This window comes from Harpegnathos saltator, unplaced genomic scaffold, assembly GCF_003227715.2.
Source record: "Harpegnathos saltator strain DR-91 unplaced genomic scaffold, Hsal_v8.6 scaffold86, whole genome shotgun sequence".
NCBI lineage: Eukaryota > Metazoa > Arthropoda > Insecta > Hymenoptera > Formicidae > Harpegnathos > Harpegnathos saltator.
In genome coordinates, this window is record NW_020230713.1 from 1451321 (window position 1) to 1478485 (window position 27165).

At 49.2% G+C, this 27165-nt stretch overlaps 1 protein-coding gene across 3 annotated transcripts in view; it reads right to left on the reverse strand.

The window, feature by feature from the left end:
- Nucleotides 1-20749: 20749 nt before the first annotated feature.
- Nucleotides 20750-27165, reverse strand: part of LOC105186913 (frequenin-1) — a 44469-nt gene continuing 38053 nt past the window's right edge. For all 3 annotated transcript variants that reach the window (XM_011147426.3, XM_025307419.1, XM_025307420.1), the window contains exons 6-8: nucleotides 26413-26491; nucleotides 25419-25507; nucleotides 20750-23668 (exon numbers count right to left, since the gene is read on the reverse strand). In XM_011147426.3, coding sequence (XP_011145728.1) covers nucleotides 23501-23668; nucleotides 25419-25507; nucleotides 26413-26491 — 336 coding nt within the window. In that variant the 3' untranslated portion in view covers nucleotides 20750-23500. The remainder of the gene's footprint in view (nucleotides 23669-25418; nucleotides 25508-26412; nucleotides 26492-27165) is intronic.

The window sequence follows — 27165 nt, forward strand, 5'->3', positions numbered from 1 at the left end:
TGCGCACGATGACGTACGATTTCTCGATTAAACGGAGCGCAGCGGAGGAGAAACGCGGCTTCGAACGATTATCGCCGGAAAACCACCTTCTCGCCCCGTTTCATTCCGGATCGTGATCGCATCCCCCCTCGCCCCCCCCCCAGTCCATCGAACCCTCTGATTGTGTGCACGCGTGTGATTCTCACGCGTTAAAATATACGGACGCAGAGCCGCAAAGGTAAAAGCATTAGTCGGCCCATTACGCCGGTGCCTTTTACACAATCCGGTTAGATCCCGAGTGCCTTATGTCTCTCGCGCGTGCGTGTCGAAATGCAGCGTCGGGACAGCATCTCGCCGACGTCGTATCGGCTCCGTGATAACCCAACCGTCGTCCATCAATCATTGCGCAGCAACGTTCGTCGCAGGGGCCCGTAAACACATGGGATCCCCGTGTCGCAGCGACGCGGCCGGCAGGTGAGATTGGATACCTATTCTCGCTCGCGCGCGCGCGCGCTTCCATTTCGAAGCATGAGATTATTAATTACCGGCGCTGCCGCGCCGTCCCTACGCTGCTATCAATCGCGCGACACGATGTTCCCCCGGACAAGTTTCGAGATAATCACCAAGTTCTCTAACAGGCACTTAATATTCGATCGCTTCCGGCCCAATTTTCGACATCCGGCATCACGAACTCTCTGAATGGAGCATTTATCCGAGGTGCGAAAATGCCGCCTGACTGGGATATTTGCAATGCGGAACGCTCTCCGATCGATTTTAGGAAGATGAGAAAGGAAATCTTTTCTTTTGTCTTTTTTTCTTTCTCCCCGTCGTATACATTCTCTCTCTCTCTCTCTCTCTCTCTCTCTCTCTCTCTCTCTCTCTCTCTCTTTCTTCGCCTCATATACTCTCTTGCCCTCTTTTTCATCCCCTCTTTTTCGTCCTCTTTGTTGAATTCTATATTTGCAGTCTAACTGTGCAATTTGCACGTTTATACCGTATTAAATAAAGGCGAATATATGCATGCGAGGAACGTCATTGCAACGCGTTAAGCGTACCAGTTTGCCGGATGAAATGTTTACAATGTAAATATGTAAGCGCGTGGGTTGTTAATGAAACTATATTTCGTTATTCATATTTTACATTATATCCAGGAGCGAAATGTGCCAGGATTTTCGTCTTGTACAATATACGCAGCGGTTAAAATTCCGCATGCGCGCACATTCATGCGCGTGCTCCTTATCAAAAATTTCGCAGTCGGCACATTTCGTCGATAAGGATCAAATTTCGTTAGCCTTAATCGCGATGAGCGATAATTCGTAAATTAATTCGCGAATTCGCGCAACGTCGCATCGTCGTGACGAAAATACGAGAGGACTTTGTCGGTTTTTCGCGCGACGAAAATCCAGTAATTACTCGCATACCGGAATAAGCTCGGCCGAGCGGTTCGGCGAGGTTAAATCGACCTGACTCGAGTCGCATTTATCATTCTCATTGGCTTCTTCAATCGTCGAATGGGATTGCCGTTTTGCCTCAATTTGTCAACGGTATCGTCCCCCCGGCGTGCCTCGACGACCGAGAAATTTCGGTGAAAGTTGCGTCCGCGAGATATTCGTCAAATCCTCATCTTCGCGAGATTCGCCCCGCCTCTTTAGAATTTTATCGCGGCGCGACGAAAGAGTCGCCCAAAGAGGCAAAAAGAGGCTAGTCTTGTTTTCCCGATGGTTATTTATGCATAGCGAGAGCCGCCTTTTTACAACACGCGCGCTCGTCGCGCGAAATGGTGCGAATTTGCGATTCTTCCAATCGTACGGCGCTCGGCTTCGTCGTAAACGTTTGAGAAACTATGCTCGCCTCCCTCTCCCTTACGCCATGGATTTTTCATTTCAACCGCGCGAATACAGAAACGAAAAGATTTACGAGGAAAATCCCGGCCGGCGGATGGAGCTATTAATGGTAACGGGATTGATTACGAGATCGGAACGGCGCGCGCGTATCAAGCACGCGGAAACAAAGTCATAAAGTTCAGCGACGCTTTCGCACGTAATTCTTATCGTCTGAGAATCGATGCGTCAGCCGTGTTTTCCGCGGCATTTGAGCGCATGCTCACTTTATTCGCTTCATTTCCGCGCGCTACGCGCCCCGTACTCGCGCGAGATAATTCTTTTCCGTAAAGCTTAACGTCGCAACCTCAAAGTCCAACATTCTCCGGCACTGTTTGATCGTGATTTTGTAACGCTGATCCACGGGTTCTCTCTCTCGCGCGAGATTGTGCGTCCGCCCGCGTCCGGCCGCTCACTCGCGCGCACGTCAATTATTCCGGACCGTGCAACACGCCGACGAAGATGACAGCGCGTTTTGCAAAGCGATTTTGCAAAGAAAAAAGAACGAGGCACGTTAAGCAGTGTCGGAGGCGAATTTTCGAGCGCGCTTCTTTGAAGTCCTCGAAGCGTGAACGATCTGTATATCGACTCGTTTTCTGGGTTACCACCTGTCGCTCCTTTGCCGAGATTATGCAAAGTCCCGACGGCGTGGACCGCGGAGAAAATGTGTAATTAATCAGCGGATATTGTTGAACACTCACCGTGACGGTTGCTCGAGCGCGTGTGTCTGCGTTTTACGACCTTTTACACTAGTGCTGCACACAAAGACCGGCTGTCGCTTTCTCGCGACGCTCTTTTAGAACACCGGACGATCCCAGGTTACGGATATTACGGTTATTGCGTACAGCGAGGAGAAAAAGAAGCAGCGCGGGATGAACATGTGTGTGTGTGTGTGTGTGGATGTACTTTTGCGAAATCTCGTCGTTAGATCCGTCGTTCAATTTGCAAATCGCCCGTGAGCAGGATTATCGGGCCGCGTCTAAATGCCGGACAAAGGGAGGGCGGCTCGTGACGGCATTTGTTTCGCGCGCTCGTGTACGTCGCGTTGGTTTCTCTCTGCCATGTGCAAACAGAGCCGGGCGAATTCTTTTTTCCCGGGAAGACCGCTTCCCGAACCGTCGTAAATTGCGCTAACACCCACTCGCGCTCTCGTGCGAGATCTCGGCGAGATCTCTTGAGGAAGCCGAGGAGGACGGTAAATATTACGCAAATAACGATATACGTCGATGTAGTCATCACCGTAGGAGACACGCTCGGACGATAGAAAGTCGAGTGTCCCCTGGGCATACAATTACAATACCGGCGATACGTCGTCGCTGTAATATCGACTGCGCGCGTGCGGTTAAGCGTCGCACGCGCGCGGGAGAAGCGAGGAGGAGATAAATGGTCCGTCAATACTGCGTGTATGCGATCACTACAATTGTTGCTACTTATTTCGCTGGAACCGCACAAAAATACGATCTCGAGTTGCGGCTTGCGCAAGGAAAGCGAGAGGGGGACCGTGGAGATCCTCGAGTCGGTGCGAGCGTCGAGAGCGCAGCGAGAGAACATAGTACGTACGCTACATACACGTAACATGGCAAAAAAAAAAAAACAAAAAACAAAGATCTGCGCATCGCGACGGCACGTTTCGTCGAAACAAAAGCTAGGAAGATTAAAAGTTGACGCGTGTGCCCTCGCGGCTGAAATTCCCGGAGTCGTCGAAGGTGCGGACAGCGGTGGACAGGAACACAGGAATCTGCGCAAAAATGTTCCCGTGCCGCTCGACGGCGGACGAGTCCAAAAGGAAGAATCAATTCAGCAAGGACGAGCGGCTGCATTTGTTGAACATTATGGGCCAGTATGCGCCACTGCTAGACGACAAGAGCGCGTCGCTGTTCGGTCGCAGGGAAATCTGGCGTGCGATCGAGCGGGATTTCCATCAGGCGGGTTTCACCGGCAAGACCTCGGCGCAATTGAAGAAGTACTGGCAGAACTACAAGTACCACGGCAAGCGAGCGCAGACGGTACGACGGTCTCTGCGCGGATTTCTCTCTTTCTCTCTCTCTCTCTCTCTCTCTCTCTCTCTCCCCCTCTCTCTCTCTCTCTCTCTCTCTCTCTCTCTCTCTCTCTCTCTCTCTCTCTCTCTCTCTCTCTCTCCCCCTCTCTCTTTGTTTTCTACTTTCTTCCTCTTTCTTTCTCTCTCTCTCTCTCTCTCTCTCTCTCTCTCTCTCTCTTTCTCTCCTCGTGTCTCTTCCTCAAACGTTGTACACGACGTTACTGTGAAATTAGCGTCGATGAGTGACTTGAAATTCGCTAAACGACGCGTGAGAGACGCGCTCGTCTCTTTCTTCGGATCCGTTGCTTAGCCTTCGGCTGTTCGGCTGTCGTCCATAGGATAGGAGCTCTTCCTCATCGCCGTCCTCGAATTTTCTATTTTTTCTACACGGACACGCTCGGCTGTATCTTGGAGTTTGGAAATGGATGAGAGTAAATCCGTGTAAGAGAGAGAGATATAGTCATCATAATAACTTCGTCATGCGATAGTTTGCGTGTCACCGAACGGGCCATTAGGCGATTACGAAAGAACGATGGGGGCTCCCGTCCGATCGTTTTCGCTTTTTTCGCGCCACACCGCGCGGGATTTACGGTTTCGAGCAGTGCGCTCGTGCCAAAACTCTTGAATATTTGCCAAAGGTCACTCGGCCTTTCGTTCGCGTCTTCTCTTATCTCGTATCACCGTCGCGCCATTATCTCGCCGTGAAAATCCTCCGTGCAACGCTCGTGAAGGCGAAATAGACGCCGATCAGTTGGACGCGCGTCGTAAATTGTTTCGTAAATGATCGTACAGGGCGTAAGGAAGTGCTCCAGCTCGGCTGCGAAAGAGACAACGGAGAAGACGTCGCAGTCGCTGCTTCCCGAGGATAATCGCGATAATCTCGAGACGAAGAACGCGAAGGAATCAACCGGTGCCTGCGTTCCTCCTCCTCCTTCTCCTCCTCCCTCCCCTCCTCCATCACCTTTTCCTCTCGCTGATGCGTCGCTGCAAAATCTCGAGTCAGGATGTCGTCAGCGTCAGATGTACGGGGATAATGGAACGTTCTTCCGGAAATTAAGTGCCACGCCGATCCGCCACCCGACTGGTATGCTCCCAGCTTATCGTGCCGCTTTAAAGGGATATCTCCGTTTTTAAGCTCTCCTGCGGCGGTAACGCGCGAATCATTGTGTCCTTTCGAGTTACAATTATTCACTTTCATCAGTCAAGTCCGGTGGGCTTGACAAAATAGCGTAAATATGCCGGAGTTCGTAGACGTATTATCTGATATTAGAGAGGAAGGCTGCGAGGCCGATAAATTCACGATCAGATATATTGCGAGGGAGAGGCTCGTTCTTACCAATGATTCGTTGTGTGCAACGATTAATTGTATAATGTCGGCTCACATGTGACGAAAACGAACGATTTACCCTCGCACATTTTATCTTCATCAGCGTCGGCTTTTAGGGGATGTCTCGAGAGAGAGAGAGAGAGAGAGAGAAAATATCGCGTGTTTTTTCGATCTCTTGGCGTGTGCCGCGACGATAAGGCACCACTGTAGAGGTGCCCGGGCGTTCCTAAGATGTCCTAAGTTTTATTACATTCCTTATCCTTATTACTCCGTTCGCTTATCGTCCCAGCTCTCTGAAGAATATTTCGTGCTTCTTTAAACCTGTCAAGTTCCCCGCGAGTCGATAAGCCTCCCCTTTGGATTCACGTTTGATCGCCCGGAGACTGCGGTCGGCTTTTATCAAGGCTCAATAACGCGGAGCTCTTTATCCCTCTTATTATTCTGCTCGTTTACCGTGAGTGTACCAAAGAATACCGCGACTTTCTCCGCCGACCTTTCAGTATTGCTACCAATTGTGACTTTAAAAAGAGACCTTTCCATTCGCCCGCTGTTTTACGACCACATTCAATCGGAAGTCGTCTCTCTCGATCGAAATCTACAACGTTCGTGTTCATTCAATCCGTATCCAATTGACCTTCCGACGAAACCTAGAAATTACAAGTCCTCCGCTCGTGGAGAGTCATACGCGTTTTTTTTTTTTTTTTTTTTTTTTTTTTTTTAATTAAAGCTATATCGAAAAAGGAAAGAGAAAGAGATCACAACTACCGATAATGAAAAGGCCGGCGACCGATCAGTGGATAATACAAAGGGGGTTGCGACTTTTAGATTCAGAGATACCCGGCAAGAATCGCTCAAACTCGGAGATCGCGCAAAGAAAGAGTTTCTCAAGTAAGATTTATGGGGGACCAAGGTCGTCAGATGCGATAGACTCTAATCCGGAGAAACCAATAGGCACGGAGGTGATAGTATCTAACACTGACATCTCGGACAATAGCGTGACTGTGTCAGTGATTTGCCCTGAAAGGAGTCCCCAGCAGCTCCCCAGTAAGAACCAGCTGAAAAGAAAACGCGAAGGCGACGTCCCGTCAGATAGGTCCTCCTCTTTTCCGAGCGGCCAGGTTTCCGTCGCGCCAGGTGAAAGAATTTAATTTAATTTCTGCACTCGAGTTTTCCTGGCCGGCTTCGCGTCGAAACGCCGTGCCATCAGCTCGCACAATAACGGGTGACTGCGACAATGTTATCTCGACTCTATTTTCGTTGGAAAGTTTAATCGTTTGTACGTTTCGCGCCGGGCTCTCTACATCTTTATTTACGTAACATGCGCATTTGCACTCAATTATAATAAGCGAGAATAGAACGTTTCTCCGCGACGGAGAACGACATCACGACTTGCCGTTTTCTTTTTTTTTTCTTTTTTTTTGCAAATCTAACCCTCGTGCGAATACGAGCGGATAAAAAGGTCGAGGGAGAGAAAGACGAAATTGCAGACAAATTGCCGGCGCATTGTGGTGATAAAAAATTTCATCTCTCCAACCAACCACCAGCTGCATCGCCAGGCAAGAAACGCGAGGACGACGATCATTCTATTTTCTCGACCGCCGCCGGCGTCGCGAAAGGACGCTGCTTCTTGCTGCAACCTCGACAGTCTGATAATCGCGGCGAGGTAATTAACGACAGAAGGAGCGCGGCTGAAACATGCCGGAAATTGGACCCGGCGAAGAAAGACTCCTCCGCCGTATTACCGTCAAGATTCGCATCGCTGAGCGAGACTCCGCGCCATCCGGAATCCACGAGGGGAATCCCCGCGATCGTGCACGAATCCAGGGAATATCTACCGTGGCGAGATCCGGCGGCTTCCCGTGCTTGGGATATTCAAGATTCGATCTGTGACGAAGGACGACGCGAAGAATCGAGAATTCGTCGCGGGATCGCAACGTCGTGGAATCAACGGGACGATGATGATTTATGCGTCGGAGCGCGTAGCTCGGCTGGAGACCCGGGATCGTGGGATCGGAATACGATTGATCCGGTCCGATCGGAACTGCGGAACGAACTGAACTATCGGCTGATGCTGCACCGACTGGAAGTATGCGAATCCGGTTGCGCGAGAATTCGGATGCGTCTACAAGGTACGATTATGTTGCAGACCGAGGAGAAGCGACTGAAAGTGAAAATCGCTGAGATGGCTATTCAGGAGATACGATTCAGGATCCGAGCTCTGAACGAGGACATTCGGCGCGCGGACGAGCTGCACGAGTTGCATCTGGCACTTGCGACGGCTCAAGCGGTAAGCCGGGTCGAATCTGCGAACACGATATTGCAAAAGCGCATTCACCGGGATACTGTCACCCGCAGTCAATGGCGCCATTAATTCCTTTTTTCTCTTTCTTTCCGCTGCTACGCGAGCGAGCGCGCAGTGCGTCACGTCGCGTCGCGTCGCGTTGTTCGATTTTTCACGAGATATCCGATAGTCCGTCGTTCCTTTTGAGCGGAACATTTTTTCCCCTGCATCTATGTGGAACATAAATAATCGTCAGGGAAAATATTTTTAACCGTGTTTCCATAGCGGTTTATACAGGGTGTCTCAAGATTGTAACACACCAATTCCACAGGGGCATAGGGCTAAGCCCTATGAGAGAGAAACGAAAAAGTCCTTTTCCATTTAGCTATGTCTCGTATAGTTTTTTTAATAATAACCGCGTTAAGTTTGGCGTTTGTCACGCCCATCGCACACCATCGCCTGTAGACGCTCCGCAACGAGCTATGCGCGTCGAGGCTGAGCGGTAACGCGGCTCGCGCTGACTGTCGCGATCATTGCGTTCAGTGGAGGAAACCGCTCAGTGAGCGATTAGTGACTATTGGTATCCTTACCGTTAGATCCTTACATTCAGACCAATAATGTTGACGAATTATTCAACAGTTGCTCAACCGTTGAGCAACTGTCGTGAACGCACCCGATGGCTCGCCGCGGAGCGTCTATAGGCCGCGGGCGTGACAAACGCCAAACTTTACATGGTTATTACTAAAAAATTATACGAGACATATCGCTAAACGGAAGAGGACTCTTTCGTTCCTCTCGCTTAGCCCTACGCCCCTATGGCGTTGATGTGTGTACAACAGTTTGAGTTTGAGACACTCTGTATATTCGCATTATAATATGACGTAAACGTAACGTCAATGTTGCGTACGAGACTTATATCAGGATCGTTCGTATATCGTTTAAATTTTATTCGCATTCTTGAAAAATTAATTTCTTCAGCTCAACGCTATATTTTGGAATTAAAATCTTTTGTATGGAAGCTTTCGTTAAAGCATCAAAGATTTTTGGCAATGATATCTTCCGTGTGTAAATTGAAAGTTTTATACGGCAATTGAAAATTGCGGTTGAATGAAAGACAAGTAGTACTTACGTTGCGAGAGCATGTCCTATGAAGGAAATTTTATTCTTACCGGCAGGATACTCAAGAGCTGCGTGTCTAAGAATCCCGTAACTCCGCTGGAAGCGAATAACGGAAACACCGCGACGGGCAGGTGTCGGGAGAATTATGAGAAAAGAGAGAAAGGGAGAGACTGTTGTGCTTGAAGTTATTTTTATTAATCACCATCATATATCGCATGACACGATGTCGTCATTTAGAAAAAACGCATGGGACCATACAAAATAACAATGCGCTTAGATTTTTGTGGTAATCGAGCAACGTCTCGAGGTCTCGCGTTATATGGTGCGCTTGCTCTTTCTGCTATGCTTCTTCTTCTTTCTTCTCTTCTTCTTTCTTTTGTCCTCTATTCTTTTGTGTCTTACCACGCGTTGCAGAATCAGAGCAAATGCAACCATTTCAACGGATCGTCGATCGTACAACAAACTACGGAACAATAATTTTATATCACCTAACAAGACGCCTTTTGTCCCTGTCAACGCCGTACTCTCTTCCTTCCCTCCCCCCCCTCTTCATTCCATACACGGTTTTATCAGACTCTTTTTTTTTAACTTTGCGTTAGATTTTCCGCCTTCTCGCTTCTCTTCCAATTTCTCGCTCCATACTTAGTGTTTCTCCTCGCATTTAGTGATTGTTAATAATTATCACAGAAAGTTCGTAAAACAATGATGTTGACGTTTATCAAGTGTACGTGTCTCTGTTCGTGTTTCCTCTTTCTTATGTGATGTCCGAATTTGTATGTGTATGTGTGTGTGTGTGTGTGTATGTGTGTGTGTGTGTGTATATGTGTGTGTGTGCGGTATATCGGGTGTGTCTCTCGAGAGTATATATTATGCTTTTAGACGGAAAAGTTTCGCACGTTGCTGCAAATATAGTAACAGTAGTTAGCATTAGAATACATTCTAGCGGTAATAGTAGCGGTACAAGTAGCGATAAGTAAGTAACGGTACACATTAGAGTAGCTTTCGTGTTCGCAGCGCTTAAGAATATAGTAATCTTACTATAGTAGAATATACTTCTTTTTTTTTTGTTTTTTTCCTTTTTCTTTCATTTAACTTTAGCGTTGAAAACCTCTTTCGCCATTGCGTTAAACGAGTGAGAGAGAGAGAGAGAGAGAGAGAGAGAGAGAGAGAGAGAGAGAGAGAGAGAAAAGAGAGACAGAAAGAAAGAGACAGAGATAGAGAGTGAGAGAGAAGATAATTGCGGAGAGAAATATGTCGGGAAAAAACTCACGCTTATCCGCATGCAGATATCTGTTCAATTCCATTGCAGTTCCGTTACGTTACGTTTGTCGTCTCCCGGAGCGCACGTCTGCGGAAGTGACTATCGAAGGAAATGTATGAATAATTCACGGTATTGACCGTCGTATTTACACCTTGCAATTTCGCAATGTTGTCAGAATAAGACTCCAACATGGTCGGTTAAACAAGAGTGGATTTTGAGACCCGTGTATATAGAGACAGCCCCAGCACTATCGCCTTTTCTTCCATCTACGACGTAGTCTTCCATCATCGTAGGTAACGCACTCTCAAGGGAGAAAAATTAAGGAGTTCTGCGCGCGGTACGTGTACCTTCGGAATTTTCTACTCTCTTGGAATATCTCGATAATAAAACCATAAAAAAGCCCGCTCGAGACGAAGTTGAAGCGAAATTAACCGAGAAATGGACTTATGTCAACAAATTTGCATGGTTAATGCGAGAGATCATTTTTACCCGTCTGGAATAATTTGTGCTCCGACGCTATGGAAATCCTCCGGTATTACGCAGTAATCCTTCGCTAAGGATCCTTCGCCGAAGTGATCGGAGAATTCGTCGAGAGGACTGATAATAGTCCTGGGGCACTCTACGTAATCACGTGCACGCGTTCTCCTTACGTCAACCTTCTATAACTCACAGCGGAGTAAACGCCCTAAGGCTATTTTTACGTTACACTGGCAAGAAATATACTGAAGATTCGTGTATTCTCTCCGAGATGATCAGCGCTCTCCGGCGGAGAAGTGGTACATAACACGCCGAGAGTGGCTCGATAACAATCAGAAAATGGATTATAGAAGGTTAAGCTCCGCGATCTCTCACGAGGCACGTAAAATTGCAGCGGATTTATATCTGGGCATTAATAAACATATCAAAGCGAGCGAGCACGTGTTTGCGTTCCGTGCGAGAAGGCGAGTCCTAGGAAAATAACGGAAAATACGGTGTGCAAGTCCTGGAGAAAAATTTCGTCTAGTCTTCCGCCGTCGGTACCGAATCTAATCACCATAAATATTCCATTTGTTTCCGTGATACGGGCATTCGGGGACCGTGGGTCAAATTCGCGATTGTGCTGGGATCACGGTGGAAAACTCGGAGTCTCAGGGCGACTTTGATTGAAGCATGCTGAGAGAGGCGCGATTCCGCATGGACGGTAGTTCGCGGAGATATGCTCGCGACGGATTGTCGCGCAACTTTATTCTCGAAAGCGCCTTTTGTCTCGATGGCGTTTCTCTCTGAGCAACGCCAGATCCTTTGTCGCGAATCGAGAGCTTGATTGCCGGACACATGTATTCGCGTTCTAGCTCCGGTTCTTTGTGAGAAATAATTCATTTCTCGTTTCGTCGTAACACGATAAGACTCGAATCCTTTTGCACAGAGCGGTAGCCGCGAATTAATTATTATGATGCGCGCTGAAAGAGAGAGAGAGAAAGAGAGAGAGAGAAAGTTTTCAGAGGATTGTGGCGTCGTATAATGCGATAAACGGTTAACGAGTGCAAGTAAACGTCGCGACTTATTCGTCGAATGAGATTTGCATCAAGCACTCTTATTTCATAGCCGTTATAACGCTATCGAAATGAAATCGGATCGACCCACCGGTGGAGTTACGTCGTAAAGAATCGTAAAGAATAATAAGCCGCGCTGCGGCGCAACAGATAATCTATCGCGTCGAATAAATATGTAAACCCGTTTAACGAATACAAATGGAATGATTATCTCGGTCTGACGGTTACGTAATGACGCCGGGGTGCCCTGTCGCGATTACTTTTCGCTCATGCTCTTTTCTTCTCTTCTCATTTCTTCTTTTTCCGTGTTCTCGTCTGTCTTCGCGCGCTCTCGAGTTCCCGTTAATCGCTAATTACTAGCGTTAACGGCCCATTCCGCGAATGACCGCCTGCGAAAAGACGCGCCGAGATGAACGCAGAGAAAATTGGAAAGCTTCGCCCGGAACAGGCGCGGTATGCTTTTTGATTTTCATTCGCCTGCGCTTTCTTGCCTGCGCTTATCGTCATGCTCGTTCACCTCCTTTTGTCTTCGCTCTTCCCACTCTTCGCCCATTATCCCTTAAACTTGTTTCGCGAGTTTACGAGAAACCTTCGAGTCGTTCACAAAGCGTTCATACTACGAGAATTCATTTAACACGAAAAGCATATCTAGGAATTTCACTAAGCGAGATTCGGCTCTTACATTTATGCTTCCCTTTGAAAATTGTAAAAATTGCTTAAGACGACTTTTTCTTTTTCTTTTTTTTTTTTTTTTTTTTTTCTTGCTTTTTTCTTTAATCTTATAACCTCTTATACGAAGGTAAACTTAACTCGATACATATACCGTCGCTCGCGCGCGTCTCCTCATATCCTTCGCGCTTCCATTCCACCCTCCTCAGCTTAGCTCAGGATTAGAGTCCATCAGCGGGCTTAACTTTGCGCCAGAGTGGGAAACTCGTCGTGTTCCATGGCGTCCCGGAGTTCCGGCATTTAAGAAAATAATCGACGGGCCATAGGAACGTCGCACCGAAGTCGGCCGCAGATATTGCCGTAGCTGAACTCGCTAAAGCCCCGACGGATTATTTTCCTGCTCATTAAGCGCTTCTGAAAATCATTCTGCGTCGTAGCGGCGCATAGTTACTTCCGCTGGCGCAATCTCTGTCCTCCCACCTGACATTCCCATCGAGATCGATGCGCGAACGCCTGGCGATAAAAATCCCGAGCGCGGAATCTCGCGGCAGGGTCGAGGCGGGTGACAAAGCGATGCTCTGGCTGCAGCTTCCGACGGAACGAACAAACGATCGAGCGGTGTGCGGTTCTGGACGCATCGATGAAGTCGAGCGCGTGATAGAAAAATAGAACCCTCGATCGCCGCGATTATTTGAGGAGGGGAAGGGGCAATTTCGAAAAGAGGAAGAAAGAGAAAGAAGAAGAGAGGGTTTTGACGAAGTTGCGATCTCCGCAGGAGTTCGTCGTTGCACTCTCCGCCCCGACCATTTAACGCGTCTCCGAGTAATTAGCTCCGCCGTCTCGCGCGTCACTGAACCGAGTATGCACGCTGCTCGCAACTTGGGCTGACTTGCACCGACAGTCTGGTTTAACTAACTCTGAGATTAGTGATTCTCTATATCCGGTCAGATTATAGCTCTACTTAGGAAGATAGAAGCGGGAGGAGAGAGAGAGAGAGAGAGAGAGAGAGAGAGAGATTAAATCCTTGGTTACGTAATATCGAGGAAATTACGGCGAAGTAAGATGCTCGTAGATGCGGATGCAAACGGACGACGAAATCATTGTCCACCGATTAATTAATTTGAGGTCCATTACTCATTCGTAAGTGAAGCTTGATTACCGTTGATAAACCATGGGCTCGGTAACGACAGTTGAGAGTTGCCTCAATTCACCGAGCGAACGCGCGTCTTGGAATTTGATGCAGAGTTTACGAGGAGTCCTGTGCGGGGAGAGAAAGAGGTGAAGTGAGATAGACGGAGAGGAGGAATGAAATTCATGCGAACGCGAGTGTTGGTGCAACCAGCGCCCGACAGCAATTAAAAACAAACCCTGCCACGACCTAACAAAGTGTTCCATGATTATTGCTAAAGTTCAAGTGATATACAGGCCGCGTTTCAGACTTTAAACGCGGTTGCATCCATTTCTTTCGGACAGGTCGGAGTGGAACGTCTCTCGGTTATCAGCGCGTTTGCACTTTCTTTCCCGATGAGAAAAATCGCCTCCTCGCGATTGCACCGCGTCAAGCACCGCGCGCGTTTCTCGGCGCTCCTCACTCCGGCTTGTCAGAGACCAGGACATTTTCAAGGTGTGCTACGAGAAAAAAAAAGACTGCTCTCACGACCGTTCGAGCCATGTCCACGATTCCGCGAGGCGAGCATGCACGCTGCTTTAAATACCGTTAGAAGAAGAAGTCGTAAAATCTTACGAAGTAGAAGTATCAGCGAGAATGTAGAGCGCTTATGTATTACAGTGATAGTAGTAGTGAAGTCGAGTTTTTAAAGCCTTACCAAGTACCTTAGTAACGTAGAGGTATAAAAATAACGAGCTGACGATTCGTCCGAAGATCCCCCCCCGCCCCCCGTGCGAGTAACTTTCAAAATAAGAGATTGAAAATATACAAGTAAGTTCAAGCGGCCGCGGTATATAAGGTGAAGTCCTTTAACTCGCGGATACATCTCACTGGAGTAGTTATGCTCTATTTCTTACGGCGCTATGTAATGTCGGTATAACTATAGTAATACATCTCTCGAAGAATATATAACGTCTACGGGTACGAACGATGAAGGAGCCCATTTTCGTCAGTCGGAATGTTTCTCATCGTGTGTCACCTAGCCAGTGAGGGATTTGTATCGTTCTAGAATTCATCGTCTATATCTGCTTTGACGTGATCTCGGTCGATCGTTAATTTTCAGTCTAATTACGTCACAATTATCATCACTCATTCCCTGCGAGATCCAAGCGTGGCGCAAAAGTGGAGTTGCTCCTGCCTTGGTGGTACACGAGATTTGTCATAATTTAAATGTCTGGCGTGATTGGCCGAACAAGATCAGCGAACAAGAAAATAATTGAGAGAAAAGAGTCTGCAAATTCTCTTGATAAGTACATAGCGACGTCTACGAGCGAGCGCTCGAGGCGAGCGCTGAGGACGAGAGAGAAATGGTACGAAATTCTTGGCGTTTTCGATGACATGTCCGCGAATAAATCTCCGCGACGTGGCTCGGCACGTCGGTAAATTTGCTCGGCAGCGTAAAATACGCGTCATGAAATATTCGTTATTTAAACTGGGTTGCAAGAGTCCCCTGCGCGAGTCTAATGCGCGGCGCGCGTGCACGGCTGTAGTGGCGACACGTGTTGATTTTCGCCAATATTTATATTCGTATTAGGCGAACCCCTGCGCGCGCCAGAGGCGATCATGTTTGCACCTTGCTCTTTGCGACGATTGATCTTTGTTGTTGCTCGTCAAGGAGGTGATCAAACTGCGATAAATAATTAATGCGGTCCCCCCAGCTGTAACGTTAAAGCTCGCCTCGTGCCAGAGCTCGCGAGATTCTCTTTCTTGCGTATTTGAGTGGCGTTTCGCCAACAAGCAACGTTTGCCCGATTTGATGTCTCGTCAGCGGGTTTGTCGTCTGAGACGCCTCGACTCGCACGAATAACACTTTCTGTTTCCCCGCGTCTCGTGTCGTGTACATAAAATACTTTCGACGGCTGTTATTGCTTTCGCAAACTATTTCCCATAGAAGGGGTTTATAAATATTGTTTCTGCCATCGGCGAGAACGCGGCTGAACGCGTCTCTCCGGCGCTCGGCGGTCGTGTCGCCGCGATGCGACGACGCGATACGAGACGAGTCGGTGATGGTTACAGCGACTGCAAGTGCAAACCGCAATAGGTATCGGAGACATTAAAATCGCATCGAAACTCGGCAAATAAGAATTTATTTGTTTACGCGTGGTCATAACCGCGTGGTCGGGACTTCTGATTGCGGGTGTCTAACGACGACGCAGGCACTTGGCAAATTCCTTGGTGCGACGCGACTCTCGCGGAGATGGGACTAGCAAGGAGGAGGGCGTAGAGAATTCTGACATCGCGACTGTTCGTAAAGTTCGCAACGTGGTGTGTCGCGAAAGCAAGTTAGCCAAGCAATTCTCTCAATTGAACGAGCATTGGGAACGGTCCGAATGCCCTTTAGCGCGATACGGTGTTTCTGCACGAATATCGTTCGGCCCACCCAAACGTGAGCGATTTCGAAAGGGGGTTACATCGGAATATTCCCGGATCGATTCGATACAATGACCGAGCTCGGGACACGATTACGTGTCCCTGCCAGGCTTGACTTCTGCGAGCGCAGAACTTCGTCGTCGAGACAACTCGAGGCGGGTGATTGGGAGAGAGAGAGGAAAAGGGTCCCGACTTGTCGTCGGGAATTTTAACTCGAGACGCTTACAAAGGCTGCCCAACGGGTTCCGCGGCGGCGATCTACTTACGTGAAATTCCGATCATGACGTAAACACGACGGCGAGATAAATCTTGGAACGACGACGGACGTGAATTCGATATTGATGGCGTCGTCGTCGTTGTTGTGGAAAGTATTCCCTTCAGTTCGATTCATTACGCGATTACGATTACGCCCGGAGTCAACAAGTCGACGTGAACGGCGATCCTGTTCACTTCACTTCTCCGTTTGCTCGTCGTTATTACACCGCGAATTAACAAAAGCATCGTTGAGAATCGTACGCGCGTGATCGTCGCGAGGTTCGCCGCGGCGTTTGATGTCGTAATTCGCAGCAACCGACGTACGCGTCGAGGACCCTTTATTTCGCGCGGCTCACGTGACGCGAGATAAAAGATTGCTCCTCGAGGAGCAAAGCGTCTCTCCGTCATCCCCGGCCAGCGCATATTATTACATAAGCGCATATCGTGGCCAATAGCCGCGCATCGAACGCGGCTCTCCGCCCGCCTTCGGAAGTAGATCGCAGGTAATAATGTTAATGCCGTACTTCGCCGAATAATATTTGCCAATATCATCTCCGCCGAGAATTCTGGACGCGAGGCTGGCCCTCGCGTAAAGAGAGAAAAAGGAAGAGAGAGGGAAAAAGAGAGAGAGAGAGAGAGAGAGAGAAAGAGAGAGAGAGCCGTTACTGACGGGAAAGGAGAAGGGAAAAAAAAACACGCAGTCGCCGCGGAAAGTTTGCCAATATCGGAGTGGTTTTGCGATGCCCGTCACGCAGAGAAAACGTTCGCCATTTCGACGCGAGGACACGCGCGGGCCGTCCGCTTGCGCGAGTGTCGTATCCGTATATCATAAATATTTTGCGACTCCTCGCAATAATGGGTTCATCATCCATCGATCCATAATGAGTGATTGATATCTCATTGGCGCGACAGCGCTGACTTCCGACTTTCGGAAATTGACCTTTTCACTGCCAATTAGTCTCGCGACTTCGGTCGCGCTCTTCAAGGATCGACACTCCGGGTGGGTCGACAAGGACGGGTTAATATTTGCTTCTCAGCGGCTCGTAGGCGAAGGCTCGAGGTTGTAAGACGCAAATTTTCCCAGCTGACCTTTGCAGCATATTATTATTTGTGTGGAATGTCTTTGAAACTGTGGTTTTTCGCATGTATATAGATGCATAACAACAGGATGGAGAGTATTCTATGAAATTCCAGAACGGATAATAGTCGCTGCGGGCGCGAATTCTCTTGAACGCCTCTTAAGCGAACACGATGTCGAGAGTTTAATGTTTTTCAAATTTATCTCTGGTATAATTAATCGCTTCCGCCCCCTCTTTCTCTCCCTCTTTCTCTCTCTCTCTCTCTCTCTCTCTCTCTCTCTCTCTCTCTCTCTCTCTCTTTCTCTCTTATACTGGCTTGATGTATGGCGATGCGCGTAAACGCTTATTTCGGGATTTGCTTCGTCGAGATATCGTGTTGTTTACCGCCGTGCGATTTTCAGTCGCTGCTGAATACGAATCCGCTAACCGCATTGTTGCCCGCTGTGTACGTTCCGTTGGCGCATCCCTCGATAAAGAAAGGAATGAAACGAGGGTAAGCGAGGAAGAGGAGGGGGTGAAAAAGTAAGGCGAGCGAATGAGCGGCCAAGCAAGCGTGAGAGGAAAAATATGCTTGGCGGTGGCGGTTGTGCGAAGAATGTCGGGGGAGTTTTACGAATGGAAAGGTGGGAAATAAAGGAAGGATTGAAGGATAACTCAAATTTTAACCGGCTATAAATCTCGAACCGGGCAAAGCTCCGGGGTTAGAAGCGGGTTTGCGAAATTAGCGACGAATTGGGGAGTAAATCGGAACCGCGCAGGATGCGAGGAACGATTCTGTCGTCAAATATATCCTTTATGAGTGGAATGAGTTTCGCCAATCGCGGAAGAGAAAGTGAGAGATGGAGAGAGATAGATAGATGGATAGATAAAGATAAAGATGAATAGATAGATAGATAGAGAGAGAGAGAGAGAGAGAGAGAGAGAGAGAGAGAGACCGCGGGCTTTGACGTAGTACAAGTTTCAGCTGGAAATAAACTTCTCCGTGGTCGTCACTGAAATTATGACCATGTGAGAACTTAGACGAGTGCAGGTGGCAAAAGGAATGACGAGAAATGCCAAGGGATGGAAGAAGGAGAGGAGAGAGAGGGATGAATCGTTTGGTTGAAACGACGCGTAGATGTTGAGGGTGCGCGAGCGCGCCTTGAATTTACGGCGGGTTTGTAGCACGGCTGAAAAATTAAGAAAAGGCGAAACGGCGGAGAAGTATACGCCCATAACGTCGACTGATGCAAATTTGACAGCGATGGGAAAAGTGGGACGCGTGGGAAAAGTATGAAACTCGTACGCGCGCGCGCGCGCGCGCGCATGCTCACGTCGAGATTAAAACTGCAAAAATATGGACGTCGCGAGCAGCTCTCGCTGTTGTCCCGTAAATTGTGAGCTTCGCGACATAACGTTCGACTCTTACGCACGTCGCGCGGGCAGAAATTCGCGGAGCGTCGTGAGAAATGTCCTTCCGGGAGCGCGCGAACGCAGCGTCGTGTCGCGAGAAGAAGCTCGTGCTCGCCGATGTGCCATTTCGTTCGAATTCCACTTCTCGATATACATCTCGCTTTCTTCGCTTCTTCACCGTGTGTGGTTCTTCCGGACCGGAAGGTCCGAAATATATAGGGAGCGACGGTAATATTTTATTGGTGACGTTGATGCCGGACGAGCTAGTCATAATTTTGCGCGGAAGGCTTTTACACGACAGGGCTGGCTACCGAGTTTCTGCATAAATTTGCCGCAAGTGAAAAATTAAAGGACTGAGGCGCACTGTGCTGTCAAGAAAAACGCTTGAATAACGTATCGTGCGTCCTGCATCGTTAAAATGACGGCGTTAACGGCGTAATAAAAAGCGAGCGGTCGATTGGGAAGATTCATAGAATTTCGTCGCATTGTGTGCCGCTTGCGCGGTCTGAATACGTAGCGATTCTTAAATCATCCGAGAAAGCAGTCGAATCCCGAGGCTGGAGCCGATTCATTTGGTTGGCGAAGCCGAGAACAATGTATATGAACGAAATTGATATTGTCCTATCATCAAGCATCAAGCGTCGTCGTCGTCGTCATCTCGTCGCGCGTGTCCATTGGAGCTGACGATTTTTGCGCGCCGCGCGCCACTCCGTCGATTTTCAGCGACATTTTCGCCGTCTCGTGAATTTACTGCGAGCGCACGTTATTCGGGATAATAACACGCGCTCTCGCAGCATGCCGCGCGCTTAAATCTCCCGAGGGATCTCGCGCTCGTGAATCTGCGCGGCCGTTTCTGTGACATTACTTTCTGCCTCTCGCACGTCCCTGCATTGCGTCGACTCGTATCTCGCATCTCGCTTCGCAGCCGCCCAATCGTCGAATGGCGAGCGTGTGGCGATAGAAAGAGATAGGGCGCTGCTTTGAAAGCTCAATGACACCGTAAACCCCGGCTTTCCAAAAGGGCTTCCTTTCTTTATTCACCTTCGCAAACTTACTCTCCCTTCTTCACTCGTTTCGAGCATTTAATTCTCTGTCTCGGCGGAAACGAAACTTCGCAGGCGCACACGTCTCGAGTTCGTTTTCACCGCTCGCCAGTCAGCCAGCCATTACACCGGTGCGTAAACTCACTCGCGAATTCGCTCATTAACACGATTGCAATTAGTTCCCGCAGTTTTTGCTTGCGTTTTAATCACCGGGCCGTTCAATTCCGCGTCGCGCACACACGTGAGACGCGAGATAAAAATTGCAGGTCGGTCGCCGCGCGCGATCCAGCGGGTCGAAGGTCATTGTCCCATCGTCGGTGTAACACGCTTCGAATTCCCGACGTTTTCACGCGTTGCATCACGTCGCGTCTCGTCGCCGTCGACAGAAACTCTCAGGCAGACGCGCGCCGTGCAGTCTTAGCGACGATGCGCTACATATTGCATGGCCGGAGCGCCGGACCAAGTGCGCCTATGCATCTTTCATAAGTCGTCCGCGATCCTTTCGGACCTTATTTAACTTGGCTCTATCTCGCCGGGACCAGGTTTGCTTTGACCGAGATGGTTTCGCAATTTTCTTAGCGTCGACAACTACTCACCCCCGAGTAGTAGCCTGCGTGCGTGTCGCACAGTTTATTCTTGAAAAAGCGCCGACCGAGGGACGCGGAACCATGCAAGATGTATAGCTGACCCTCGGCTCGTCCCGTCCCGACCCTCATCGTCTCGTCTCGTCTCGTCCCGTTCGATCTTGCCTCGCGGTGGAATCTATCCTCGAGTGATCTCGCGTGAGCGAGAAATATCATCGGAATAACCGGGCACCGTCTTTTCGACGGCTTCTCGTCTCTCGTTTGAACCTACTCGGCTCTCCCTCCCATATCCGCGATTCTCACACTTTTCACTCCCTTTGTTCTCCTTAAGCTCATTGCCCGCATTCGCCATCCGGCGGTCGGTGTGCACTCCGCGGAATGCAGAGTGATATAGCGGATCGATCGGAGACGCGACGCGTCTCTCTATGTACGTTACGTACCGCTATACTCACCTACCTACCTATCTACTCCCTTTAATCGTCCTCTCGTACTCTCGCCCAGTCGCGCTGAATTTTTCCCGTTCTTTTATCCGACCACCATCTGACGCTTCTTAATATCGGCGAACGGAAGATCCGAAATTCCGAAATAAATTATACCAATGATGTCACCGTCGCAGGCAGATGGGCGCCCCTAACTAAATGTCGTCTTTGTAATAGTGATGGTGGCGGTGTTAGTTCGCTCTTTATCTCGCTCTTTATCTCTGGTTTTTTTTTGGTTTTGTTTTGTTTTTTTGTTTTTTTTTGTTTTTTTTTTTGTTTTTTTTTTTATTGTCTCCTATATGCGCCGCGCGATTATAGAAAATCAATCGCCTCAATCAAGAAATCTTCGACGTGAATTATTGCCCCTCGTTTGTCTTAATCACTCTCGCGTAACACAAATATCGCCCTCGAGCGTGACCTATCGGCCTCCTCGTTTAATTTAATCACCTTCTCTCCCGGAATATTCGCTTTATTTCCATCGGACGTTTCTCCCCCCTATATTTTCGTTCTCCCTGTCTTTCGATTTTCTTTTTTAATATCTCGAGGAAGCGCGACTTCCCCTGCGTCGTCACACATTGATTAATCGATCGCCATTTCGTAAAATAATACAGTTCGCTTTTCACGCTTCCCTCTCTGGCGCACAACGCCCTTGACTCTGCTGCTTTTACCCACGTAATTTTAATTCGTTCAATTTGCAATTTAATTCGTCCGGGATCGCGCGTCTGACGTTTTATTTTCTTTGATCGATCGTTCGTTTTGCACCGTACGGATCGCTTCGAATGAAAATTCGGATCGCCCAAGTTCGAAAGTAGAGCATTCGAGGAGGAAGGAGGAGCAAGAGGAGGGCAAGAAGGAGGAGGATGGATCGACGATTGCGACTAAAGGTTTTCGAGAGTTGCAAGAGGATTTGCGGGAGCGGATGCAACTTTGCTCGTTAATATTTGACGATCGGTTGTTACTACGCGACGCGGCATTCATATTTAATAAGCTTTTCCGTTATTCCGATTAGTTGTGCTTCTTCTCGTCCTTTCTTTCCGCAATCACGTCCGTGCGTAGTTTTCAGAGCGGTATCCCCGTTGCCGCGCGGTGCGCGGTGCGCGCACAAACATGGCCAATAATAACGCAAAACTCGGCTCGTTACAATCGAGTAGTCAGTCGGCATCGTGTTCTACGCGGCGCGCGCGTGCATTTACCTTAATTATATTTCTCGCGCTTTTCTTCGCTTTCGTAACGCGGCCTCGCGAGCGCGGCGGGAGTTTCATTGATAGCGCGAGCGCGCGCCGCAGCTGGCGAATTACAAGAGCCGGCCGCTTCTCGCCTCATCGTAAGTGACGTAAAACACGCAACGTTCATTAATAGCGAAAAGTAGATTGCCATTATCCGTCTTGGCCGTTTGCCCAGTCATCATCGGGCCGATCCGCGCGTTATTATAGACGCGACGAATTTTTGCACCACGCCGTTCTAATGCGCGCGCGCGCGCGCGCGCGGGACTTACGCAATCGCGATACTCAGCCAGTCGATACTCGCGACCGGCGCCGTGTTTGTTAAGAAGTCATCTTGCACGCGCGCACAAGTGGCAGCAGAGCGGTACACACGAGCGGCGTCAAATCGACGCGGCAATTTTGCCAGTAGCACGTAACGCTCGTTAATACGCGGTCTCGGCTACTTTTTCGATTCTTAGCGGGTCGACATTTGAGCGTATGAATAATCCGCGCCGTTCGGCACGCCGCGTGTTATATAAAAGCGCGCTCGCATTAGCGCTCGCGTTCGCGATTGACTTGGCGAACGACGAGAAAATTCGACGGAATTGCGTGGCGTTGCGCAAGGAGGGAAGAACGAACGAAAGTGGAGAAAGGGAACCGGGAGGGGAACCGCCGAAACGCCGCGACGCAGTGTTATTGCAGCTCTATTCACGATCACGAAATTCGCACGTCTCCCGCGTTCTCTTTTGTCGGTTCCGCCGTTAATGCGCTGCTCGGCCGGCCGTTGAAGTACGTAGCACACATTGTGACTTTTGGAATTTTTGCTCGTCGCCGCCTCCGTCCCCGCCGCCGCCGCACGCAACGCACCGAACAATACGCGATCAGTTGTCCGCCGATTCGAATGCTCACCCCCGCTGCAATTTCCCTGCTATGTACCTACCTATCCACCCATCTACCCATCCCCCTCCTCTTTTCCCCTAATGTAGAGCAACCCTCCAATCGGAAATAACCCCGGCGAGCTTCATTGAAATTCGAGCGGCACGCTCGTCGAGTGTCTTTGAATTTTACTCGTTATCCTTGTATTACCGCGATATTATCTTCTCGCCGGCGGAATAAGAGCGAAGTGGAAGAAAAGCGAAGAGAGAGAGAGAGAGAGAGAGAGAGAGAAAGAGAGAGAAGGAAAGACGAGAGAATGGGACAGGAGTCGCTTTCGACTCGGGAGGCGATTAACGGCGACCGACCAAGAGGGGGGGAATTCTCCTCTAAATGATTTATACCTTCATCGTTCGTAACAGTTTGTCTGGTATTAAAGGCCTGCAACGCGCTCTCCTATCGAAAACTGCAAAATTCGCCCCACGTCCGGTCTCCTCGAAAGCTACGATTACTCGAACGCTAGAGACACTTACTACTTAGCACCGAGATTCTTGAGAATTGATCGTTAACGAAGAAGACGGAGGGATCGATTCGCCAAAGGGGGATGGAAACCGATCTGCTCCGAGAACGAGAGTGTAGAAAAAAGAAGTGCGATAGACTCTCTCTAGGATCTCCTCCGCGGCGGCGACGCCGGCGGAGACGGAGGATGAGAAGAGAGGGAGAGACCACCCCCGGAAACACTCGCGTCGAGTCTCCGCGTCTCGCGGACGCCGCGTTTCGCTCGCGTTTATTGCCTATCTGTTACGTGCATGCCGAAGCCGCGCGGACGTGGACTTGCCTTTCTCAGGTCGTCATTCCTCATCGGCCGATTAATCGGGGCGTGCGGCTCGCCCAGCTCGCGTCGGCAATTACGACAATGACAACGACGTAATCGCCCGGTTTCGATGGCTCGCCCATGGAAATCGGAGGTTACTCGCCGCCCAGCGACAACGCTTGCACGATCCTCGGATCAGCCTTGCTGCCTTCCCGGAACTCCTCCAGAGTGAGTTTGTCGTCATGGTTCTTGTCCATCTGATCGAAGATCTTATCGACCCTCTTCTGGGGCGTGTTCTCGTCTTCGGATTGCGGCTGCTGTCCCTGGAACATTCCACGTTATCCGGCGCTTAAAGTTCCGTTAATTAATTGGGGCCACCTGCCCGCGCCGTTCCGCCGTTCTCATTACAGCGGCTAAAGATCATGATTTCTCCTTATCCACACGGACAATACAAATCTCTCTCTGTCTCTCTCGAGACTGAACGTTGAAAGCTGACGATAAATATCTCGGCGCGATTAATCGATCGCAGAAACCGATGCTCGCGGGAACGATGCTCTATCGTAATCTCGTGGAACTTGGACAATCTTTGTTTAAACAAACAGCAAGCAACTTCGCGAACAAAGTCATGTGCAATAACGGCCGGCCGATGGACGTCGCGCAACGATTGATTTTTTATTCGAGTCTGTTGCGGAATTCGCGATTTTAATAGAAATCGGACCGATATTCGCGTTAATTCACGGCGAATCGCTGCCTCGTAATCCGTGTATCGCTTTATCCATCGGCTGCATTTAGCTCTCAATCGTATTATTACGCGGCTTTGTCAGCTTTATTGTTCCAAAGTCGATATGTGTTATCAAAGTTTCGGCGCCGTGCCTTTGTTGGCCACCACCCGCATGTTTATGGATTACCGTGTGTAAGCCACGGGTGCGCACATAATATGTCACGCTGTATTTCTCTTTGAAATTAATATTAACGAGACCTCAGGTGATTAATGGCGGTTGTTGTCGCGAGACGCGGAATTTGTGGCCGCCGCGTCGAACGAATTTTACGTTGAAATCTACGTGACAAGGCCATCCCTCTTTCTCTCTCTCTCTCTCTCTCTCTCTCTCTCTCTCTCTCTCTCTCTCTCTCGCGGTAGAATTTTCCCGTTGCAGCCGGAATTCGTCCGGACGTGTCTCTCGCGATGGTTTTCTCGCAAACGTCCGCGACTTTTTTCTATCGGTCACGTGAATTTCGGCAAACTCCGACCGAAAGCGCGCAATCACGACGCGATGACGACGTGTGTGACTTGGCTCGTATCGGCGATTTAATTAGAACGCGCGTGGAGACAAGTTCCTTCGAGCTGTTAGCTGAAGAGAAGCGTGTCGCGCGCACTTCGCCACCGGTGGGACGTCTTCGGCGCGACACAATGTTCACGTCTCACAGACGAAACAATTAAAGTTTTAGCAGCTAGTTACGTAATTATCGTGCATGCGCGCGGTACAAAAGGCCATTATGCGCATAATGGAAGATGACATTAAAACTTGAAAAAAGTCGTATATATCGCGCGCGCGCGCGCACGCACTTAGACGCATTAAGGAGAGCTCGCTCGTCTAATTCGCTTGCAGCTATACCCGGTGGAAACTGTGCGCGAGAGGGCTTACAACTTCCGCTGGAGGTTGCGAGTTGCACGCGGTATAACGCGCTCGTTGAGGTAAAATATTGAACCGATATCGGAGAATACGCGGCCGGTCGTTACAATTGCAGCGATGTGAACCGCTCGGCCGGGACGGACCGACCGCCGCGCCCGGTGGGAACGCTTTCTGTCTGTGCAAACGTTTTCTGCTTGCAATTATTTAATGAGCTGTACAAACCGCGCGTTTGTGAAAGTGCGACGTGCGTGACAATGGGCTCTTTTTTGCTTTTCCTTCCATTTTGCCTCTTTCTTTTTTCATACGAAACGGAACGTGTGCGCTTGCGGCACACGCGAGAACGCGTATTAAAAGCGGCTAAATTGCGAAACGACCGGCCGAGCACTCCACATCGAGGGCTTCCTCGCGGACCCGGCGAGTTCTTTGAAAAGAACGCACTCACCACCATCTGATATATCGCGTCGACTATATTGTACATCTCGTCTCTCGTGATGAAGCCGTCGTTGTCCACGTCGTACAAACGAAAGGCCCCTGAAAAGAGGAAAACGAGGAAAGAGAGAAAAACAATTGACTTTCGCGAGTGAATTCCTGGGGAATACAAATTCCGAAATCCGAGTTCTTTACGGAGGAAAAGGGAGGGAGGGGATTGAGAAAAACCCCGCGATGGGGTTATCTCTCGTAGCTTTTCGTACAGCTCGGTTCTCTCGCGAGTTCACTATGAACTTTCCTCTCCTCCGTACGATATCCCGTTCTGCAATTTCGATATCGTCGTGCGGAGCTGCACATCTTATTGCCGCTTGTCCACTTTCGTCGGAATTGTCATCGTTGTATGATAGTGCAGATTCGCAAGAGGGATAATCGAGGGAAAGTCCCGTCCGTTTATCGTCTCACACTGCGGCGATCATATTCTATGGCTCGTCTCGAATTTTATGTGTGCCAATTCTCGGCGGACCGCGCGAATCTCCCTTCTCGAGGCGTTCGCAACAAGCGTAGGTATCGGTTTGTCAGTCACTTGTTTGAGGAAGCACCGGAGGGGGGAGACAGTGAACAAGCTAATTTTGTCGAATTTTGCAACGTACGTAAATTATCGTTGTTTTTAAAGCAATTATTTTATTCTTGATATTTTTGATATTGCTCAGAAATTGCGGAGCGATCATACGAGTACGTGTATCGCGAAATCTCGATTCGATTGCGAGCAGTTTCGAGAGGAAATGGGGCGGTGAATTTTTCCCTCTTCCCATATACGATCGGACGGCTCGTAAGTCTTCGACTTAGCTGTCGCGACCGCGTCAAATAGGACGCGGAGGTTTTTCACCAATCGTATCCGCGATGTATCCCAAGTAGATGGGCAAACAGAATAGCTCGCGAGAGAACTCTTCCAGATTTGAGTGGATAAGTTTCTCGAGAGGAATAAGAGGAGAGCGAGAAGTACTCACAGTGAAGTTTTTCGTCCAGGTTGCCGCGTGACGTCACCGAGAGCGCTCTTATGAACTCCTCGAACTCTATCGTGCCGTCCTGAAACAACAATCCGGCGTATCCTTATTTGTCGTGAGTCGCGTTACATCGCCTATCGATCGTGTTTCTCTTCCGCCGTCAAGGATCACTTCGCGATCGCGTTTCAGTCGTAGACAGATGAACGGACGGACGGAGCAGCTGCCTCTTGATAGTCGAACAGCTACCGAACGATACACCGAGTAAATAATATTCCTTCTATCTTTCTCTTTATCTCTCTCTCTCTCACTCTCTCTCTCCCTCCCTCTCTCTCTCTCTCTCTCTCTCTCTCTCTCTCTCTCTCTCTCTCTCTCTCAAATACACTTCGAACCGCAGCGCGTTTAAGCCGACTCGCGAGAGAAATCCGAAGAAAACTCCCGACTCGCGTATACCATCTACTCTATATCGTCGACAAACATACGCGATTCCGCGAGAATGCCAATGCTGGCTCGCTCGTTCACTCGGCAAGCGAACGTGCGCGTTGATTAAACATTAGCGGATTAGCTCGCGTCCGCCATATCGACGCTCGCCTCCTCACTCCAACGTGGAAATTTATTCAGCGTGCGATTCTCGTTATGTAAATCAACAGGACGCCCTCCAGTTCTTATCTAACGCCAGTCTGAATAAATGCCCCGTCAATGGTTAAACGGCAATAAAGACATGGCGAGGGCGGGCTAGAAAAATAATTTTAGCAAGAC